We start from the raw sequence: 23,090 nt of genomic DNA, 5'->3' as shown, positions 1-23,090 counted from the left end.
TAACATCCTCACCAGAGGGATACATTTTTTACAATTATGAGGCTGTGTACTACCTACTGCGCTAATGAGTCTCCTAATTTTTTTACAATTGATGAGCCTACACTGACACATCATTATCACCCAAAGTGCACAGTTTACATTAGGATTCACTCTTGGTGTTGTACTAAATATATATATTTTAGCCTTTTACATGAGGCAAATAATTTTTCATATAAGATATAGAAAATGAGGCTTTGTGTTCTCATGATCTAGAGATTTATATCTTTATTATTGATTCTGACCTGGGTGTTCTTATAATATACCAGATGTAAATTTTTTAGTATTTGTTATTTTAACTTTTAAAAGTGTATATTATTTGACTCACTTTTTGTTTTAATTAGGTAACTGGGAAAAAGGCATATGCTACAAGCCAGCAAATTTATGAAGCGGTTAAATCATTGTGGACAAAAAACAACAAAAAAGAGTCACTTCCTGAACCTAAAGAAAACACTAAGGTAGAGTTTAAATGGACCAAAAAGGTAGGTTTTGAGTTTTGTTTGGGTGGGTTTTAGCTTGTAATGAGAGTCCTAGACAGAAGTCAAGGATGGATTGAAAAGAGATGAAGGAATATACTACCTTTGCATGCTATAATTTTCTTTTTTTTTCCTGTGAAGTTTCAATGTATTATTACATACCTAGTACAAAGAATAGTGCCTAATACATAGTAAATGAAAAAAATAATAATTTTCTTAATTTTGTATATAGTAATATAAAAAAAACTAAAAATGACTGCTTAGAAGAGAAACAGTTTTTCCTAGAGTTAAGTCCTAAGACATATGTTGCTGTTAGGTCTCTGTAAAGTGTGTATGATATTCTTGGCAACAATATATGAATAGAGTCCTTAATCATAACATCTTTCATTTTAGTCAACAACATAACATAAAGCCCATTTCACTGGAAGCAATATTAATATTAACTATGGACTAAGCAATGATTTTTCATGTTCTGGTTTGATTTTAAGATGAAATTTTGGATATCTATAAAAATAAATTCCTTTAGGAATTATGCCATTAAATCAATTTTCACAACTAGAATTTTGATGAGTTAAGCAACGAAGAGTTTGTTTTCTTATAAAAATGTGGAAATCACATTACAGGTTATTGCTTAAAGACAGAATTATATTCTTAACAATCAACCAAAAACAGACTGAACTTATATAGAAGATTATTTCATAGTTCCTTATTGATTAGTTTTAATCATGTTTCGTATGACACCAATACTCTCAAACTTGAGAACATTTAATGCTTTGTATTAGGAATAGGGCAGCAAGAACTATTATAGCACATACATTGTAAAGATAGCATTCGAATTAATTTTCAGTCCCTGATACATAGCATTTAAACTCAAGATTGACATAAAATCAATTAGCAAAAGAAAGTCAGTTTGTAACTAAGTTATGTATGGCCTTATTACCAATTGCATTTTGATTTACAATACTATATCTTTAGCATGCTACAGCTTTCCTTATGGCTATTTCTATTTTAAGGAAGGTTTTATAAAATCTTTTTTTTTACATCTTTATTGGAGTATAATTGCTTTACAATGGTGTGTTAGTTTCTGCTTTATAACAAAGTGAATCAGTTATACATATACATATGTTCCCATATCTCTTCCCTCTTGCGTCTCCCTCCCTCCCACCCTCCCTATCCCACCCCTCCAGGCGGTCACAAAGCACCAAGTTGATCTCCCTGTGCTATGCGGCTGCTTCCCACTAGCTATCTACCTTACGTTTGGTAGTGTATATATGTCCATGCCTCTCTCTCGCTTTGTCACAGCTTACCCTTACCCCTCCCCGTATCCTCAAGTCCATTCTCTAGTAGGTCTTGAGCTATTTGTAGTGAGGTGGATAGACCTAGAGTCTGTCATACAGAGTGAAGTAAGTCAGAAAGAGAAAGACAAATACCGTATGCTAACACATATATATGGAATTTAAGGAAAAAAATGTCATGAAGAACCTAGGGGTAAGACAGGAGTAAAGACACATGCTATAATGTTTTAAGGTATTTTATTCTTTTAGTAAAACGATTTACTTATGAAAGAAAAATCCTTTTTGGTAAACAGCTAGGAAGCTCTGATGAAATAGAAATACCTGCAAAAACAACTCACAACCTGAAACATTCAGTGCCTTTGTCAACAGAACTCAGCTCTGAAACAAAGACCAAATCAGAATCCACCTCAGGTTTGTTTGGAATAATTCAATTTTGTTTTCATTATTTTCTTAAATAACTTTATAGTATTATAATTAGTAGTTTGAACTTATTTATGTGTTTTCCTCATAAATGTTTTGTCTTTCTCATATCTGTAGTCTGTGTATCTTTTTAGGTTATGAGGTACTCAGATACGTGGAACTTTTTCTAATTGCCACATAGCTCATAACATAGTTCTTGGCATATGAGAGTAGAGAATAATAGCACTGGCTGGTTGGGTGACTGAAGCATTTAATCACTTTATAGATGTGAGATTTTTAATCAGGTGGAGGAAAATGTGTCTTTCTGGATTCTACCAGTTTACAGGCTATGACGAGTCACATCTACATAGAAGAAATATCAGGTTTCCATTTCTTGTGCTATCTACCCCTATCAATCTTCTCTTCTACCATCAGTTTTATTTAGTTTAGATACTAAGAACTTTCAGCATCAAATAGTAAAAATAACACAAGTTATATAATATTAATATCTTTGCTAGTATTAGATACAGGCAATTAATACTTTGTGGGACCAAATAGTGACAATTATACTTCCTAGGCAAATACTACCATGGTTTTACTGTGATCAAAAAGAAAGTAAGAGTGTTTAATACCATTTCAGTAGTGTATTCACATAAGCTCACCAGTCACTGGTTCATGTAGGTTTGTTTATCTGTACCGTGTAAATGGTACTATGCATTAAGTTGTCTTATTACAAAGGAAATAGGACCAACTCAGAGGTAGAGACAGGGAATAATGAAAATATCTCCCCTTTACTGAGCAACTACTGTGGTGCAAAGAGCTGTTAGTATGTTATGTTATTCAATCCTCTCCCAAAAAGCAAAACAAAAAACTCTGGTATATATGTAATGATAATTGTTTTATGATAAAAGACTGAGACTCAGGGAGCTTAAGTAACTTGCCCAAAATTATAGTTTATGAATAGAGTTGTGTTTATAGTCTAGATATTACTGACACCAAAGTCCCAGCTCTTTCCATTGCATATAGATTATCTAATATAAAGCCAGAGTTTAGTCTCTAATTTCAGCCTCCTCTTCTCTTACTTAATCTTTATAAAAGCTGTCACTGAGTAAACCTGATTTGAGTTTTACTATTTCCTGTCACGTCTCCTTTCTAATCAAGATAAGTTATACAGTTTTTAGACTCTCTCTGAGTAATCCCCAGTTGATAGTATTCCCACAGGCATATAATATATCTGGTCATTTCTCTAAATACCTGTCAACTCCAGAGATCTTTGTGGAGATATTGCAGCTTCACAATGGGACCAAACCATCCCCAGCCAATGTCTTTTCTTCACATATCTGGATTCTGGAACATTTTGCCTGCCTGTCATGGGTAATGTGGTATATGAAAAGCATTCTAAGGAGACATGTAGAAGAGAGAAATACCCAGTACTATTCATCCTTATATAGTATTCAGATTTGATTATACTTGAGACCCTTGAGACTATTTCCGCATTTCATATGCAATCCCAAAGGTCCAAGACACAGAAAACAGTAGTGATTATGAGTACAGGTTTTAGAATAGAACCTGGATCTGAATCCTAAATCCAACATTTACTAGTTTTATTGCCTGGGGCAAGTTATCTAATACCTCAAGCCTCATCTATAAAAGGAGGACAATAATAGTGTTTTTCTGACATGCTTGTTGTGAGGATTAAATGAGATATTGCATGTAAAGCAAAAAGTACAATGTCAAGCACATACTAAGTTCTCAGTAAGTGTTAGAAGATATCATTATCATTGGCCTAGAGTAATTAGCCATTTTGCCGATAAACAAATTTATTGTCATTGAGCACACTTTGGGAGCACATTACTTAGCTAGGGAACCTAGCCATGGCCACCACTTCTCACCATACAGAATAAATTGGGTGTACTGTCCAACTATATATCATGGCTCTGAATATGAGTTTGGTTGTTCTCTATCATCCATATACATTTATGCCAATAACTTATTTTGGGAATCACAAATTCGGAAATTTGGTGACATGGACCTCTTCAAAATCTGATGAAAGCAGAATGAAATCTCTCACAGTCTCACAAGATTAATGTCCCTCTCAGAGGATGGCAAACTATGGACCCTGTGCCAAATCTGGCTCACGGACTATTTTTGTACATTTCACAAATGGTTCCTATGTGATTAAAATAGTTTAAAAATAAAAATAAAAATATTTCATGACAAGTTAAAATTGTATGAAATTCAAATTCCAGTGTCCATAAATAAATAAAGTCTTATTGGAACACAGCCACACTCATTGTGTATTGTTTTGTCTGTGGCTGCTTTCACCCTAAAATGGCAGAGTTGAGTGGTTGTGATGGAGACCTTATGGTTTACAAAGTTGAAAATGTTTACTTTGGCCCTGTGCAAACAAAGTTTGCTGATTTCTGTGTTAGAGGGATGATGTGTGCCATATATACATGACTCATCTTCCCCTCTTGATATTTCCCAGATTATTTTATAAGTCATAACACTGAATAGTCAAACTCAAAACCCTGAAGGGCAAAACCAAATTTCCTACAGTCTTTTAGTGTGAGGGAGACAGAAACTCAGGCTGTCAATCAGAAGCTAGAGAGTATCATACCTGAGGAGGAGGGAGGAACCAGTGGTTGACTGACTCTTACTATAACTGCAGCTCAGCTCAGTGCCTGATTGGAGTGAGATGATAAGTACTTCACCCTTCCTAAAAGAGGAAAAGGGTCCCTCCCTCTGGCCGATGATATTATCTGGAGCTTCTTCAGTTCTTTTTTACACGGTGTCCACCATACAAATAAAATACTAGTCATGCAAAGAGGCAGGAAGATGTGACTAACAAAAGAGAAAAAAAATAACAGCAGACCCACAGGTGATCTAAATATTGAAGTTAGCAGAAAAGCACTTTAACTATTACTAGTATGTCAAATGGAAAACGTGATGAACAAAATGGATAAAAAGATGGGAGAATTTCACAGAAAGTTGAAATCTATTAAAAAATCAAGTGGATATTCTAGATGTGAAAAATACAGTACATGAAATTATGAACTCATTGGATGGGTTTAATAGCAGATCAAATATAAAAAGAGGACAGAAATAATGAACTCAAATACAGAACAATAAAAAAATAGCCAAACTGAAGTACAGAGAGAAAAAAGAATGGAAAGAATAGAACAGCATGTGAAACTACTTTGCAATGACTAATATCTTTTAGTGTTTCAGTTACTGAAAAGCTGAATACTGAATATCATCCCAATTTTATACAAAAGAAACAAAAATAGAATCTCTAACATTTGTAACTTCACTCAGCAATTTATTAGTGATCTGTCCTATTTTTTTTGTACCTAACTTGCTTAAAATATAAATGAGATAAGACGTGAACTAAATTATCAGTGAACAGATAACACCTAATGGCTATTTGAGATAATAATTCATTGCTGTTTTATAACTTTAAATATCTTTATTCCTTTCCTGTTTGTATGACACCAGATTTTTTTAAAGTCTACTAAAAAAAACTAAGCATAAATTGTTTTTTATTAGAGATTTAAATATGGTAAAGTACAAAGAAAATCATTACAATGATTAGGGGATTGAGATTCAAGAAGAGTTTTTATGATTGGTAATTCTTTGGGAGGACAGAGAGCCTTGGATCAAAAGGGATGAAGAAATTTCTAAGAGGAAAGATATAATCCTTAATTACTCAGAAAAGCATGAGATGACCCTTTAAAAAAAAAGGCAGAAATCAAATGACCTAGGTTGAATGGTTCTAAACCAGAGGGATCCACATCACAATTTCTTGAGTTTTTTTTTTTTTTTCTAAAATTCACTCTTAACAAGAATTATAAATCAGAATCTCCAGAGGTGAGGCCTCCAAGCAGGTGGATTGTAGGAAAAGCTCCTCAGGGAATTCTCTATGCATATTCCTCTAGTTAATAATATCTGACATAAGCTATGGATAAACTAAAAATTTGAAGCCTTTCAACAAATTTAGAGAGGTGAAGCTCTAAAGGCAAAGGAGCCTTTCAAATTTAGGTGATCTGACCCTTTGACCATATTTTGGACAAGAATATAAATTAAGGTAGTGAGTAGAAGTGTTAGAGAACTTAGTCAATTGGTTGACATTGTTAAGAAAATTAGACACATTCAGACTTACATAAAATAATTATTTGTCAATGCTTGCTATAGTATATCTGTTTGATAAAAAAAAACATTGATTAAACTATTTCGTAGTATACTTTTCACTTGTACTGAGCAAAGGCTTCCACCAGGTGTCAGTAAAGATGCATTTGGGAAAGAAGCAGACAGAACCTCTAAGCTTAACCTTTTCTGTGTGCTACAGACCCATTCTCAGAATTTTTTTTTTTTTTTTTTGCGGTACGCGGGCCTCTCACTGTTGTGGCCTCTCCCGTTGCGGAGCACAGGCTCTGGACGTGCAGGCTCAGCGGCCATGGCTCACGGGCCCTGCTGCTCCGCGGTATGTGGGATCTTCCCGGACTGGGGCGCGAACCCGTGTCCTCTGCATCGACAGGCAGACTCGCAATCACTGCGCCACCAGGGAAGCCCTCTCAGAATGTTTTAAATGCATAAACTAAAATACATAGTAATGTATGAGCTTCCTTAATTGTGTTAATCAACAGTATCTAACAACATATCTGATTAAGGCTATAATTTTGAAGTAGTAGTAAGTGTAAATATTTCAAGATATCTGCAACTGCAGTGTGATTATCTGTGATTTCTGTTAGTGGCAAAGTCTAAGGTACCGTGAATAGTATTGTGGTTTGTTGCCTGCATTCATTATCGAAGAAAACGTTCATCTTCAGTCAAAGGTTAATGAAAATAAAGACAAATTTTCCCCATTCAACTTCATAGATCACATGAATTCTATCCACAGACCTCCCTCCCCCAGAGGAATCCCAGGTTAAAAATCTGTCTGTGGAGAACTGTATTAATGTCATAGATAGTGATTATTTAAGATCTGGCTGTTTTTAAAATATACTTAGTGGTGAAATTACATATAGGTCTATCCCAGTTCATAAAGCAGAAACTGTTTATGAAAAGGTAGGTGTAAAATAAATAACTGTATGTAAATTTTTCCCCTTCACTTTCATCATAAAACTGGAAATTAAATTCTCTATGGAAAAAAGGTGTGTCTTCCAAATGTAAAAAAAGAAAAATCATTTCAAAATGAATCAGAGTTTGAAAAACATTTAAAATAAAAACAAGTTTGTGAAAAACATATTTTTAGTCTTAATATCACAAAGTAAATATAAAAATTGTTCTTACCTACTTACCATGCACAGAGTATTATATGTACCACTTTGTGTGCATTGTGTTGAATACTAAAAATAAATAATTAACATTGTTACTGCTCTAAGCCCCATTTTACGGAAGAGCCAGGGTTGTGTTTATTTCAGATTTTTCTTGTTTCTTGAGGTAGGATTGTATTGTTATAATCTTCTGTCTTAGAACTGCTTTTGCTGCATCCCATAGGTTTTGGGTCATCATGTTTTCATTGTCATTTATTTCTAGGTAATTTTTTATTTCCTCTTTGATTTCTTCAGTGATCTCTTGGTTGTTTAGTAGCATATTGTTTACCCTCTATTTGTATTTTTTGCAGTACTTTTTCCTGTAATTGATATCTAGTCTTATAGTGTTGTGGTCAGAAAAGATGCTTGATACAATTTCAATTTTCTTAAATTTACCAAGGCTTGATTTGTGACCAAAGATGTAATCTATCCTGGAGAATGTTCCATGTGCGCTTGAGAAGAAAGTATATTCTGTTGTTTTTGGATGGAATGTCCTATAAATATCAATTAAGTCCATCTGCTCTGTTGTGTCATTTAAAGCTTGTGTTTACTTATTTATTTTGGGTTTGGATGATATCTGTCCATTGGTGTAAGTCGGGTGTTAAAGTTGCCTACTATTATTGTGTTACTGTTGATTTCCCATTTTATGGCTGTTAGCATTTGCCTTATGTATTGAGGTGCTCCTATGTTGGGTGCATAGATATTTACAATTGTTATATCTTCTTTTTGGATTGATCCGTTGATCATTATGTAGTGTCCTTCTTTGTCTCTTGTAATAGTCTTTATTTTAAAGTCTATTTTGTCTGATATGAGAATTGCTACTCCAGCTTTCTTTTGATTTCCCTTTGTATGGAATATCTTTTTCCATCCCCTCACTTTCATTTGGTGTGTGTCCCTAAGTCTGAAGTGGGTCTCTTGTAGACAGCATATATATGGGTCTTGTTTTTGTATCCATTCAGCCAGTCTGTGTCCTTTGGTTGGAGCATTTAATCCATTTACATTTAAGGTAATTATTGATCTGTATGTTCCTATTCCCATTTTCTTAATTGTTTTGGGTTTGTTATTGTAGGTCTTTTCCTTCTCTCGTGTTTCCAGCGCAGAGAAGTTCCTTTAGCATTTGTTGTAAACCTGGTTTGGTGGTCCTGAATTCTCTTTTGATTTCTCTGTCAAATCTGAATGAGATCCTTGCTTGGTAGAGTAATCTTGGTTGTAGGTTTTTCCCTTTCATCACTTTTAATATGTCCTGCCACTCCCTTCTGGCCTGTAGAGTTTCTGCTGAAAGATCAGCTGTTAACCTTATGGGGATTGCCTTGTATGTTATTTGTTGCTTTTCCATTCCTGCCTTTAATATTTTTTCTTTGTGTTTAATTTTTGCTAGTTTGATTAATATGTGTCTTGGTGTGTTTCTCCTTGGGTTTATCCTGTATGGGACTCTCTGTGCTCCCTGGACTTGACTGACTATTTCCCTTCCCATGTTGGGGAAGCTTTCAACTATAATCTCTTCAGATATTTTCTCAGACCTTTTCTTTTATTCTTTTTCTTCCAGGATGCCTATAATTCGAATGTTGGTGTGCTTAATGTTGTCCCAGAGGTCTCTGAGACTGGCCTCCATTATTTTCATTCTTTTTTCTTTATTCTACTCGTCAGCAGTTATTTCCACCATTCTATCTTCCAACCCACTTATCCGTTCTTCTGCCTCAGTTATTCTGCTATTGATTCCTTCTAGAGTATTTTTAATTACAGTTATTGTGTTGTTCATCACTGTTTGTTTGCTGTTTAGTTCTTCTCGGTCTTTGTTAAACATTCTTATCTTTATTCTATTTCCAAGATTTTGGATCATCTTTACTATCATTACTCTGAATTCTTTTTCAGGTATTTTGCCTATTTCCTCTTCATTTATTTGGTCTTGTGGGTTTTTATCTTGCTCTTTTGCCTGTAAGATATTTCTCTGTCTTCTCATTTTGTCTAATTTCCAGTATTTGAGGTTTCCTTTCACTAGGCTGCAGGGTTGTTCCTCTTGCTTCTGTTCTCTGCCACTGGTGGTGGGGTTGGTCCAGTGTCTTGTGTAGGCTTCCTGATGGGAGGGACTGGTGCCTGCATTCTGGTGGTGGAGCTGGGTCTTTTCCCTCTGATGAGCAGGGCCGTGTCAGATGGTGTGTTTTGGGGTGTCTGTGAGCTTAGTATGACTTTAGGTTTTCTGTGTGCTGACGGGTGGGTTTGTGTTCCTATCTTGTTTGTTGTTTGGTGTGAGGCATCCAGCACTGGGAGCTACTGGCAGTTGGGTGGAGCTGGGTCTTAGATTCAGATAGAGGCCTCCATGAGAGCTCTAGGTGATTAATCTTCCCTGGGGCTGGGAATTCTTTAGTAGTCCAGCATCCTCGACTCAGTGCTCCCACTCTGGAGCCTCAGGCCTGACTTCTGGTCGAGGGACCAAGACCCCACAAGTCGCTCGTCCCAGCGATAAAGGGGATTCCAAAAAAAAACACTAACAAAACCCCAGACAAATTGTAAAGAGTAAAATCAAATAAACACAAACAGAAACAAGGAAACACACAAACACACACACACACACACACAAAACAAAAAACAGAGCCAGATAAATCAAATAGCAAGAGACCAGACAAACCAAAGAACCCAAGAACAAAATCAAAGAATTAAGAAGAAAGCTGACAAAAACTCAAAACCAAAAAACAAAACCAAAGCAGAGTGCCAACTGAAAGATAAAGCAAAGAAACAAAACAAACTGACAAAAATGATATTTAAAAAAGAGAAAGGGGAAAGAAGACAGAACAACAGAAAAGCAATGTAGAAACAAATATAAAAAAATAAAATAGAAAATATATTAAAGAAAAAAAGGAACAAACAAAACCCTAGAGAAATGGTAAAAGCAAAATCAAGCAAACAAAAACAGAAACAAGGAAACACATACACATAAAAGAAACAAAAACAGCTAAATACAACAAAAAGCAAGAGAACAACCAGACAAATAGAAGAACTCAAAAATGAAATCAAACAATTAGGATTAAAACTAACAAAAACACATAACCTAAAAACAAAACCAGAGCATGTGCCATGCCAGCCAACTGAAGAATAAAGCAAGGAAACAGAGCAAACCTATAAAAATGATTTTAAAATAATAATAATAATAAAATAAAATAAAAAGGGAAAAAAAACAGGACAACAGAAAAGCAAAGTAGAAATAGAAATATATTAAAAAAAGAAAAACACATTAAAGAAAAAGATGAAAAGAAGGGGAAAGAACACAACAGAAAAGCAAAGTATAAATAGAAATATATTAAAAAATAAAAATATGTTATAAAACATAGAGATCCCAAAAGATTAAAAAAAAAAGAAACAACAACAAACAAAAACAGAAAAAGAAACCAAAAAAAAATCTAGAACCAACAACAGAAGGAGTCAAAACATAATAAAATTAATAGTAATAATTATGTTTCCCTGGGGTCTCCACGGTAATTGTCCTTGCACACGCTGTGAACCACAGCCTAAGAGGCTCTCCTCTGCCTCTGTGCTGGTCTCTGGACCTGCTGTGGGCCCTGTGGGTACCACTCTGACTTTGATCTGGCCCAATTCCTGTGTGCACTTGCCCCCAAATTCCACAGCTGCCAGAGCTAGACCATTTTCATTTGTGGGAACACTCACTGTCTACTCAAATATTCCATAGATGCAGGGTCTACCTAGCTGATTTCAGGGATTTAATCTGCAGCTTGTACAGCTAATGGAAAGATTTTCAGTCTTCTTCCTTAGTCACCCCATCCCTGAGTTTCAGCTTTGGTTTTATCCCCATCTCTACATGTGGTCCACCCACAGGTGTCTGGTCCTGAGGCTGCCTTGGAGCTCTTGGGTCAGCCCCGGGAGGACCAGGCACAGAGGTGGTATGACTGCTTGGATTGCAGGAGCCCTGGTGGCACCAAATGTGCAGGGAAGCCAGCAGCTACAGGCAAAAGAGATATGGCCCTAGTGAGGGCCTTTTCTGGCACCCAGCGTAATATGTATGAGGGCCAGCCCTGGCCGGGGTTTTTCTGGCACCCAGCAGCAGGTGTGTGAGGGCCAGCCCTGAAAGGGCTTTTATTTTTATTACCCTGCAGTCAGTGCGTGAGGGCCAGCTCTAAAGGGGCTTTTTTTATTGCTCAGCAGCCAGTGCACAGGAGCCATCCCTGAGCAGGCTTCTTTTATTGTCATTGTCAGGTGCTGGCATGTGGGAAGAGGCTACAATAGTGGCTCCTCCACTTACATGTGACTCAGCAATAGTGCCCTGCTTCCATGGTAGTCTGGTCTTCCTCCATAGGCATTCACTGCTGTGGATTTTCTCCTTCCTGTCTCCTCAGTCCGTCTCTGCACAGCCAACAGCAGTTCTCGCTCTGGACCTGTTCTCCAATCCCCACGCACCAACTCCCAGCCCCCTTGCACACCTGTGAACACATGTCCTAGTCTGGGGTATGTAGGGCCATGGTATGGACCATCTGTATTTCTTACTCTGTCCTGTCTGCCACAGATCAGCTGTGTCACCTCAAATGCTTCCCTTCTGTCCCAATTGATTTCCCCGTCAGAGAGGGGGTTTCCCCAAATTCAGGAATCTCTCTGCTTCAGCTCCCCAACCCCAGGGTGCTGGTCTCATCCCGCCTTCTCCCTCCTCCTCCCTTCTTTTTTCTGTCCTACCCAGTTATGAAGGGATCTTTATAGTCCTTTCGTCCAAGGTCTTCTGCTAGTTTTCAGCTGGTGTTCTGTGAGAATTGTTGCATCTATAGATGTAGTCCTGCTGCACCCATGGAGAGAGATGAACTCCACATCCGTCTACTCCACCACCATCTTGAATCTCCTCTCCTAATGTTCTTAACCTCAAAAAGTTGCAGTATCCAAAGGGCTCATTTCTTGGACCTCTTTTCTGATGTTCTGGAAGACTTCATATGGTCTCATAGTTTTAAATGCCATATATAGGCTAGGAATGTAAAATTTATAAACCAGCACAGGCTACTCCTGTGCTGAACTCTAGATTCACATTTCTAACTGCTTACTCAATATTTGTATTCAGATGTCTAGTTAGCAATTCAAATATAGCACATCCAAAACTTAACACTTCATTTACCTTCTCCCAAACATGGTTCTACACTTTTCCCTATCTCAGTAAATGTCAACTCCACTCTTCTAGTTTCTCAAGTTAAAGAGTCTCACTCACACAACATATTGAGTCCATTTAGGAAGTCTTGTCCATTCTACCTTAAGAAGTTATCCAGAATCCAGTACCTTTTCACCACCTCCACTGCTACTGCCCTAATAAAAGCCATCAGCATCTCCCTCCTGGGGTACTGCAATAGCTTCCTAACTGCTCTTCCTACTTCCATGCTTGTTTCCCTATACTCTCTTCTCCCCATAGCCAAGAGTAATCTTTTAAAAAACATAACATCATGTCACTCCTCTGCTCAAAACTGTCCAGAGACTTCTCATCTCTTAGAATAAGGAGAAAAACTTTGCCATGGCCCTATGTGGCCTGACCTTCCATTGTTTTCTGCTCATGCCTCCTACCACTCTCATTGTACTCACCATCAGCATATCTTGCCAACTCTATTCTAGCCATATTGGCCATTTTATGGCTCCTCAGACATGCCTAAGTTCTATTACACTTGCTGCCTGCTCTTCCTGTAAGTCATTTCCCTCAGATATCTACAGGGCTCACACCTTCACCTCCTTCAGTTCTTTGCTCAAATATAGAAGGCTTTCCCTGGCCACCCTATTTAAAACTGCAAATCACCCAAGTACTCCATATGCCCCTCCTTCCTGACTTATTTTTTTTTTTTTTTGCATAGCACTTACCACCTTCTGGTATGTCATTTAGTTTATTGTCTCTCACCCAACTTGAATGTTAGGTCCATGTTGGCAGACATTTTTATCTGTTTTGTTCACTGATGTGTGCCCCATGTCAACAGGAAATTTGTTAAATGAATGACTAATATTTTTCATTTTAATACTTTATCAGGTGCTACACAGTTTATGGCTGACCCCAAGCTCATGGATCACGGGCAGTCCCATCCAGAAGATGTAGATATGTACAGCACTAGAAGCTGAAATAGTCTGCATAGAGAACTACAAGATGTGTGAAGTTGCGAATAACAATGAAAAAATTCGTAATGGGTAACTGATGCATGGAGTATAATTTAAACCAAGTTTTTCCCTTACATCTTCTAATGTACAGTTAGACAAATCACATAAGTGATTAAAACTCAAATTGGATACAATCCGAACAATACTAAATGATCGATGAGGAGGCAGAGGGAAAAGTATTAGGATGCATTTGGTGATTTTTAAGGGTATTTATAAGAAAATAAAAAATATATGAACACTGATGAGACTAAAATCTGAAAAAATATGTATGTGTGTATATAATTATGTATATATATGCACATATATATTTGCTTAACTTTTATGAATTAATGTCAGCTAAATTAGAATTGTGTGTGGAAGGATGTGTTCCCTCCCCCTCTGTTTTTCATTTCCCAGAGCTGGAATAAAATATCCGTATTTTATGACACTTGGGCTTGGCTTTGTCTCTGTTTTATTAATGTTAACTCCTCTTAAATGTCCCAAAATACCTCTCACTATTTGAGAGGAACATATGCTACATGGGACCACCAATGCTGCTTAGCATTCCTTCTACTGGTTCCTGGGTGGTTTCCTATTCTGTTTTCCAGGAGAGGCATTACAGACCTTTTAGTCTCAAACCTCCTGTACCTGCCAATGATGACTGTCTCCTATTACGTAGAGAAAAAAATAAGTTATTACACATAGTTTTTCTCAACTTCTTCCCATCTACCTTCAAGACTTACCTCTTTTCAGCCATTCATACCCCTTTTCTAAAGCTAATGCTTCTATTTGTGTTCCTGATCTCCTCCTTTCCTATCTTTTCCAATATCATATTCCATCCCATTTAATCTTCAGTCTTTGGTTTCTCTTTTCATTCATTTTGTTTCCTCAATCTCTAAATAGCTTCGGATCTTCTTTATCCAAAGACAGCAGTAACAAAAACCTTTCCCCAACTCTACCTCTTCCTCTTGAGCTATCTTTTCTTTCTCTTTCCTATGATTTTCAGACTTCATAAAACAGTAATTAATGTCACTTTCTTACTTCCTCACTTTCAATTACTCTCTAAGTTGTGACATCTTGGCCTCTATACCTACTTGAATGTTCTGTAATGTTTGACTCTTGACCGCTCCCTCCTACAATTCAGTCCTCCCTTTGGTGTCATTGCTGCTCCTCTTGTTATTCTTCATTCTTCTCTTGCTCTGAATTCCTTAAATGCTGAGGCTCCTCAGGTTGCATTTCTAGTCTTTTCTCATTCTGTGCTCTCTCATTTCCATTCAACATACTTTACTGACTTCAGCTACCATTTATATGTCATTATTATTTATATTTCCAGCTCCTGTATTTCTCCAGAAGTGTATACCTATCTTTCTAATTATTTGTTAGTCATATCCACCTTATATTCCATAGATATCCTCAATGTCAATAGACTTAAAACTAAATTGTCTCTACATCTCTCTCATTTCTGTGTTTCTCAAATCTTTTCTACCTTCTCTAATCCTTGCTCTCATTCAAGTCTTCTTCATCACTTTCCTGGATTACTATAGTAGCCTCTGGTTAATCTGCCTGATATCAATCTTGCTTTTTGTCACTTAACAATGCATTCTCCTTATAGGTAACAGTAAACCAGTTAACTGTAGCTTAAATAAGTGAGAGTCTATTTAAAGTCTGGGAATTGGTCAGTACAGGGTTGGTATAGTGGCTCATTGGTATCATCAAGGATCTAGACATTTTCTCTTTCTACTCTGCTCTTTAGCATGTTGATTTGTCACCTCATGATCACAAAATGGCTCCTATACCTCTGGGGAACACATACACACTCAGAGTAAGAAGAAGGGTTACAGAAACTGTACCAGATGCTTCTGACCCCCTTTTATCAGAGAAGTGCTTCCTCAAAAGACTTATGTCTATATCTTGACCAGATTTTGTCATGTAAACCACATTTAGCTCAAGGAAGATTGGCAAATCACATTTTTGTCTATGGAGAGAAAGGCAAGGGGTAAGGGATTTGGAATGGATGTTGAGTTTAAGCTAACACACAGTGTCTGCCACCTTGTTCTTCTAACCCATCTGTCATATTATTATGACATAGTTATGTTTCTAACAACTGTTATGGGTAGTTGTCTTCCTGAAGTCCTCAGTGGCTAATCATTGCCTACAGAATCAAATCAAGACCCTTTAGTATGACATACAAAGCCCTTCATATATGATCCCAACTAAACTTTAATCCTTCCTTCTCCCCACCCACCCTACTGCCAATGTATGTTATATTTTATCTATAACTTACCCCTTGGTTCTTGAACATGCTTTGCTATTTTATGTCTCTTTTTCTCTGCCTATGTTGGTGTTTCCTCTTAGGATTTTTTCTGTCTCATCCTGCTTCATTCCAACTTCCTACTCATCCTTCAAACCCATCCTTTCTCAGTTCTCCAAGGTAGGATTTAGATGCTCTCTCCTGTACGTTCCCTTACATTTGGTATTTATAGCTGTGATAGCGCATACATTTTATTATAAAACTAAAACTAGGTTAGTATTTTTTCACTTATAAGGCTCCTTGTGGGTATGACTGAATCATATTTGTGTAGATTTTATGCCCATGAATACCTGGTATGTAGTAGAAACTCACATGTTCTACCATGCTAGTTGTAACACAGAATTATAATTATTTTTGCACCCTATCAAAAAGCTTACATTCTACTAGAAAGGATAGAAGCATACACAAATACAGTGTTCTATGTAGTATCTTCCCTAAGATAGGTACTACAAAAGAACTATGGATGCTCAGAGATGGAATGTAGTTCTGAGATGAAGTTCAGGAGGCAGTGGTCCTTGATCTGCTCAAGGTGGGGAAGCAGTTCACTTGCTAGATTTTTATAGGTAAGCTTTTCAAAATTAAGCTTCAGTATTTTAAATAATTTTTTTTTACCTCACATCTGTTTATGAACAAATGCACCGATATTTCATCAAATCCAAGAAAAAAGTGCTGCCAGGTCACCTTATCTTTGATAAAGGAGGCAAGAATATACAGTGGAGAAAAGACAGCCTCTTCAATAAGTGGTGCTGGGAAAACTGGACAGGTACATGTAAAAGTATGAAATTAGAACACTCCCTGACACCATACAAAACAATAAACTCAAAATGGATTAAAGATCTAAATGGAAGGCTAGACACTATCAAACTCTTAGAGGAAAACATAGGCAGAACACTCTGTGACATAAATCACAGCAAGATCCTTTTTTGTTTTTGCGGTACGCGGGCCTCTCACTGTTGTGGCCTCTCCCGTTGCAGAACACAGGCTCCGAACACGCAGGCTCAGGGACCATGGCTCATGGGCCTAGCCGCTCCGTGGCATGTGGGATCTTCCCGGACCAGGGCACGAACCTGTGTCCCCTGCATTGGCAGGCAGACTCTCAACCACTGCTCCATAAGGGAAGCCCTTTTTGACACACCTCCTAGAGAAATGGAAATAAAAGCAAAAATAAACAAATGGGACCTAATGAAACTTCAAAGCTTTTGCGCAGCAAAGGAAACCATAAACAAGACCAAAATACAACCTTCAAAATGGGAGAAAATATTTGCAAATGAAGCAACTGACAAAGGATTAATCTCCAAAACATACAAGCAACTCATGCAGCTCAATACTGTTGCGGTCCGGGAGCCACATGCCTGGAGTCAAGTTCCCTGGTAAATGCGACCCGTGTCCCAACCAAGGACACCCGAGAATCACCAACACCAAGCAGAAAGATTAGCAAAGGATTTATACAAGTATAGAAGCTTACACAAACTGTCCGGACAGGGTCCCACTCGGAGAGAAGTGAGTGAGACCCCGACTAACAGTCGGGGTAGGCCTTTATACCCTTCACAGGACGGGAAGTTCCCAAGGCGGGAGGGAGCTGTTTAATTTTGAATCAGCCAATCAGGAACCCGGTTCTTCCTGCCCCAAGCAAGTAAGCAAAGCAAGTTTCTTACAGAAGTCAAAATGCACTGTTAGCCCTGAAGCTGTTCTTCCGTTTCTTTCGTCACATCCCCCCCTTTTTCTAGGAACTAATCAAATCCTTGATTCCTGGTCTTCCGTATTCAGGAGGTATGTTTCGTTTTGGGCTAAAGTTTGCCCAGTCAATCCGTCTGTTAGTGTCCACGTAAAAAAAAAAAAGATACCCTCCCACTTGCCCCAGATGTCCCACCCAGTAAAACATAGGACCCCAGCCCAAAATCACTTGCGAATAATGCTCAGCGTTAGGGGGTCCTGCGGGTGAGCCTGTGCTTTCCATTCTGTGGAGTCCTCTTCTGGTTCCTCTGTGGTGCAGTCTCTCTTTATTCTGCTATGATGAATCCAAGTCCGGACACCGTCGACTTTAACAGCAGTCGGGGTACTCAACACAATCAGATGAGGTCCAGTCCACCTAGTCTCCGATGTCTGGGGGTTATGCTTCTTTACCCAGACTAAGTCTCCAGGTGGCAATGTGGGTTCCGGAAATTTTATTTTCAGTTTTTGTACAAAAGGTTTCCAGTGCCGAGGTTTAGCAGGGCAGCGGCTGCAACTTGTCTGACGCATGAGGGCCACCCGGAGGCCACTGGGTCCAGCCGTCTAGAGAGAAAGGCTATCGGCCTTCGCCAGGGCCCAAGCCTCCGAGTTAGTACTCCCCTTGCCACCCCGGCTCACCCACATCAGGGTTGGGGAGTGCCAGAACAGAAGGCGAGGCAAGAGCCCTTCCAATGTCCTGGAAGGCCCTCCCTTGTGTCTCAGCCCAGCCAATCTTCGTGGCCTCGGGGCCACTCCGGCCAACGCCCCCCAGGGCATCGTATAGAGGCTTGGCCAGCTCTGCAAATCTGGGTATCCAGAGCCGGCAATAGCCCGCCATTCCCAAGAATTCTCTCAATTCCCCCCCTTGTGGCAGGGGCTGGCAAGGCCAGGATGGCCTGAGTGCTCTGTCCTCCTTCTAGGATATACCCCAAATAGTCCACTTGTTCTTGACAAATCCGAGCCCCTTCAATTGAGAGTTTATAGCCCAAGTCCTGATGTAACCTTACTAGGCCTTTTCTTCCTGTTAGACAATCCCGCACAGTTTTTCCAGCCACAAGTAAATCATCCACATATTGTAAAAAGGTTACTTCGGGAAACTGGTTATGGAATTTGAAAACGAGTTTTTAACAGTTCATGTGACCCTGTAGATCCCAGATGCGTTCCCTCATGCAAGCGTCGAATCAACATCAGGCCTAGGTTCTCAGGAATAAAAACTCGGTGATCCCCGTCCTGCCCCCACAGGGGCAGTCAGGCATGACCAGGAAGGAGTGGGTGACTGCCTGCTTGCCCAAGTTGACCTTCCTGTCCGTGGTCCAAAAACAGCGTTGAGGCCCAGTGTCCCCCTGTAATCCATATCTTTCCTTCCTTCTCGTTATCTAATACCCCCCCTTTTTCTTTTGTATCCAGTCCAAATCCTTGGAATCAATAAAGAAACTTGGTTACAATAACCAGAATTATGAATGATTACGTTTAACATACTAAGTAATCTTAGTTAAATATTTTTCTTTAAGATACCTCAGGGGACCTCTAAAGTATCACAAAGTTAACTGGAAATCAAAAGAAACAATTAAAATTTGATATTTGGGAAGTTTGTCAAAAAGTTTTAAAACAGTTGGTCAAATAAGATTATAGGTCACTGTGAGACAATACTTATTTCTTAATCAAAGTTACAAAAGATCTCAAAAGCAAATACAGATCACTTAAATGTAAAGAAACCCACACAGTCTGTTGTCAAAAGCAGCATTTTAAGAATACTTTGGGGGAAGAAACCAAATCCAGTCTTGTTCTAGCCCATTTCTAATAAAATCTATTTACCCAACTAGATTCAGTCCAATATTAGAAAATCCTGATCATGTATTACTGTTTTCAGTATTTTTTTATTCTCATTCGTCCCACCTTCTTTTACTGAAAACATACATCTTACCTTCCTTAAAAGTTTTTTTTTTTTTACATTGAGTTACTTTTCTTGTTGACAGATTTATAACAGGGGGAATAAGGTTTTATTTGACCTTTAGTAAACCTAGGTACAACAGAAGTATTATACTCAACATTGATGATTCTAAAGACATGTCTATATTAAACCAACAAGTTTAAGCCACCTTCAGTATCAGATATCAGTTTAGTACTGAATATTTTTCAGATGACATGAACCCGAAATTCATTCTGGCCAGATTATTTTTTTACTTCTGAGTATTTATGTAAGTGTTTGATTTTTTTAAAAGCCAATTAAGTAAAGCTCTTCTATGAATTAATTTTTGGCAATACCATACATCTACAACACACATATAGATACGTATGAAAATACAAACACAGAGGTCTCACTGTTCCCATTCCAAAATTTCAGTCCTGAGTCAGGTACAACATAAAATCTATCAGTTATAAGGGGTTGGATTCAAATTGGGCTTCTGGCAGATGGAACAAATCAAGGTCACCAATCTAGATGGCTAAATCCTTTTTACTAGTGCTTATAGAAAAGACACTTGGGATTTCTATTTATCCTTGACAAGTCAAGTGTTAAGTTACTTTACCCTCTTTTTTTAAATTTGCATTTAAAAAGATGGCAGAGATAAGGGTTTCTTAGAAGACCAGATAGGACATTTGTATCTCAAAGGTTTCCCCTTTGTTTAATACTTAGCTTAGGGGAGAAGGCCTCTTTTAAAATTCCTATCAGGCTAAAGTCCATTTCCCAAAAGCGGCCTGCCTCGTTGCCTCGATACCGATGCAGTTCCTGGTGTTGTGAGTTGGCCCCTTGGTTTACTTGTGCACAAGTCACACATTGCCTAGTGACTGAGAATACTTTTTCTTTTAATACCTGCCTTAACTGTCTCTTCTCAGTTTATAAGTTCTTCCCTTCAAAACCATCTAATTTTTGTAATTTCCTTCGGATATCTGGGGCCGACTGTGTCACAAAGGCCAAGTTAATTGCCCGCCTGCCTGTTTTTTTGTGCCTCAGGGTCTATGGGGGTCCATAGCCTATAAGTCTCCATCAGCCTTTCCAGGAAGGCGGCTGGAGACTCTGTGGCTCCCTGGGTCACCTCTGTAACCTTGGACATATTAGTTGGCCTTCGTGCTGCCGCCCGAAGTCCTGTTAACAGAGCCTGGCGAAAACGGGCCAAAGCCCCTCGTCCCTCCTCCGTGTTAGGATTCCATTTCGGTCGGGTACTAGGGAGCACGGTTTCAATTAGGTTGGGGTTATCAGTGGGCCGTCCATCTGGACCAAGTACCTGTTTACGGGCCCCCCACATGATTTTTTTTCTTTCTTCCGTGGTAAACAAAACCTGTAACAATTGCTGACAATCATCCCAGGTCGGCTGATGAGTTACAAATATAGTTTCTAACAGTAATATTAATATAAATCAGTCGTGGAGAATGGGGCATAAGTAAGAAAAGGCTGTGCCTCCCCTGGACTAGGTGCTTGTTCCCGCAGAGGCACAGCAGTGGGCCGCGGTTCAGTCAAGTGCTCCTTGGTCGACCTGGGAGGATGTCGTCATCGCGGCCGGTATCCGCCTCGGGAGGGACATAGGGAGGGGGAGGTGCAGACGCCTCGGGAGGAGGGGTTTCTTCTTCTTCCTCTCCCTCCCCTACAAGAGGAGGGGGAGGGGACTTAGAGCTTTTAACATTAGGTTTTTTATTGTCCCCCATCTTGGCGGCACATATGTTATCTTTAGATCTTATTTCCTTTCTGTTGGTAGTTCCTGGCGGGGGCAACCAGGGCCTCAGCCAGTCAGGTGGTGTCTCCACGAGACCCTGACAACACTCAGTATAAAGAATCTGATCATCATGTGCCTTAAAGACAATATCTTCCACCGCATCTATAACCGGAATAAAGAACGTACCTTCGGATGGCCATCCCACCTCAAATGTCGGCCATTCCAATTCACAAAAGGTGCGGAGGGTTTCCGGGGATACAGAGGCCCCGAATTCCCTGGCGATCTGGTGGAAGTCTCTGAAGTGGTCCAGAACTAGGCTCAGGGGGGGGCTGCATCCGGGACATACCTTGTCCCATTGCTAAATTTCTGTTGAGCTAAAGGTTTTAGCACAAGCACAAAGCCAAAGTGTCCAAGCAAATGCAAAAGCACACACACGAGTGACAAAAGACAGAAGGGGAGAACAACAAGTGTTGACACAATCCCAGTTCAAAGTCGGGATCAAAGAATATCGAAACCGACTTTGAATTCCCAAGGAGGAATCGCGGCGTCCCATGACTCCTCCTGACTCCAGGCTTAACGTCGCGTCCGACAAGCCTTAATGGAGTCTCCTAGTTTCTTGCCGGCAAGCCAAGGGTCGCAAACTTACCCGAAGAAGGAGCAGGCGGTGGCTTCGGAGGAGGGACCCTGTTTCAGGTCTTTAACCTCCACTGTCCGATCCCGGACGAGCCCCCAAATGTTGCGGTCCAGGAGCCACACGCCTGGAGTCAAGTTCCCCGGTAAATGCGACCCGTGTCCCAACCAAGGACACCCGAGAATCACCAACACCAAGCAGAAAGATTAGCAAAGGATTTATACAAGTACAAGTATAGAAGCTTACACAAACTGTCCGGACAGGATCCCACTCAGAGAGAAGTGAGTGAGACCCCGACTAACAGTCAGGGTAGGCCTTTATACCCTTCACAGGACGGGAAGTTCCCAAGGCGGGAGGGAGCTGTTTAATTTTGAATCAGCCGATCAGGAACCCAGTTCTTCCTTCCCCAAGCAAGTAAGCAAAGCAAGTTTCTTACAGAAGTCAAAATGTACTGTTAGCCCTGAAGCTGTTCTTCCGTTTCTTTCGTCACAATATCAAAAAACCAAACAACCCAATCCAAAAATGGGCAGAAGACCTAAATAAACATTTCTCCAAAGAAGATATACAGATTGCCAATAAGCACATGAGAGAATGCTCAACATCATTAATCATTAGAGAAATGCTAATCAAAACTACAATGAGATATCATCTCACACTGGTCAGAATGGCCATCATCAAAAAATCTAGAAACAAATGCTGGAGAGGGTGTGGAGAAAAGGGAACCCTCTTGCACTGTTGGTGGGAATGTAAATTGATACAGCCACTATGGAGAACAGTATGAATGTTCCTTAAGAAACTAAAAATAGAACTACCATATGACCCAGCAATCCCACTACTGGGCATATACCCTGAGAAAACCATAATTCAAAAAGAGTCATGTACCAAAATGTTCATTGCAGTTCTATTTACAATAGCCAGGATATGGAAGCAACCTAAGTGTCCATCAACAGATGACTGGATAAAGAAGATGTGGCACATATATACAGTGGAATATTACTCAGCCATAAAACAAAACGAAATTGAGTTATTTGTAGTGAGGTGGATGGACTTGGAGTCTGTCATACAGAGTGAAGTAAGGCAGAGAGAGAAAAACAAATACCGTATGCTAACACATATATATGGAATCTAAGAAAAAAAATGTCATGAAGAACCTAGAGGTAAAACAGGAATA

General features: G+C 39.0%; 1 protein-coding gene across 1 annotated transcript in view; it reads left to right on the top strand.

The window, feature by feature from the left end:
- The window catches only part of APOOL (apolipoprotein O like), a 110,753-nt gene extending 97,077 nt beyond the window's left edge, over nucleotides 1-13,676 (top strand). The window contains exons 7-9 of the mRNA XM_007449445.1: nucleotides 381-494; nucleotides 2,101-2,218; nucleotides 13,514-13,676. Coding sequence (XP_007449507.1) covers nucleotides 381-494; nucleotides 2,101-2,218; nucleotides 13,514-13,602 — 321 coding nt within the window. The 3' untranslated portion in view covers nucleotides 13,603-13,676. The remainder of the gene's footprint in view (nucleotides 1-380; nucleotides 495-2,100; nucleotides 2,219-13,513) is intronic.
- The last annotated feature ends 9,414 nt before the right edge of the window (nucleotides 13,677-23,090 follow it).

The sequence above is a fragment of the Lipotes vexillifer genome, unplaced genomic scaffold, assembly GCF_000442215.2.
Source record: "Lipotes vexillifer unplaced genomic scaffold, Lipotes_vexillifer_v1.1 scaffold140, whole genome shotgun sequence".
Taxonomy (NCBI): domain Eukaryota; kingdom Metazoa; phylum Chordata; class Mammalia; order Artiodactyla; family Lipotidae; genus Lipotes; species Lipotes vexillifer.
Note: the sequence above shows the minus strand (reverse complement) of the source record. Positions and strands in the feature narration are given on the sequence as shown.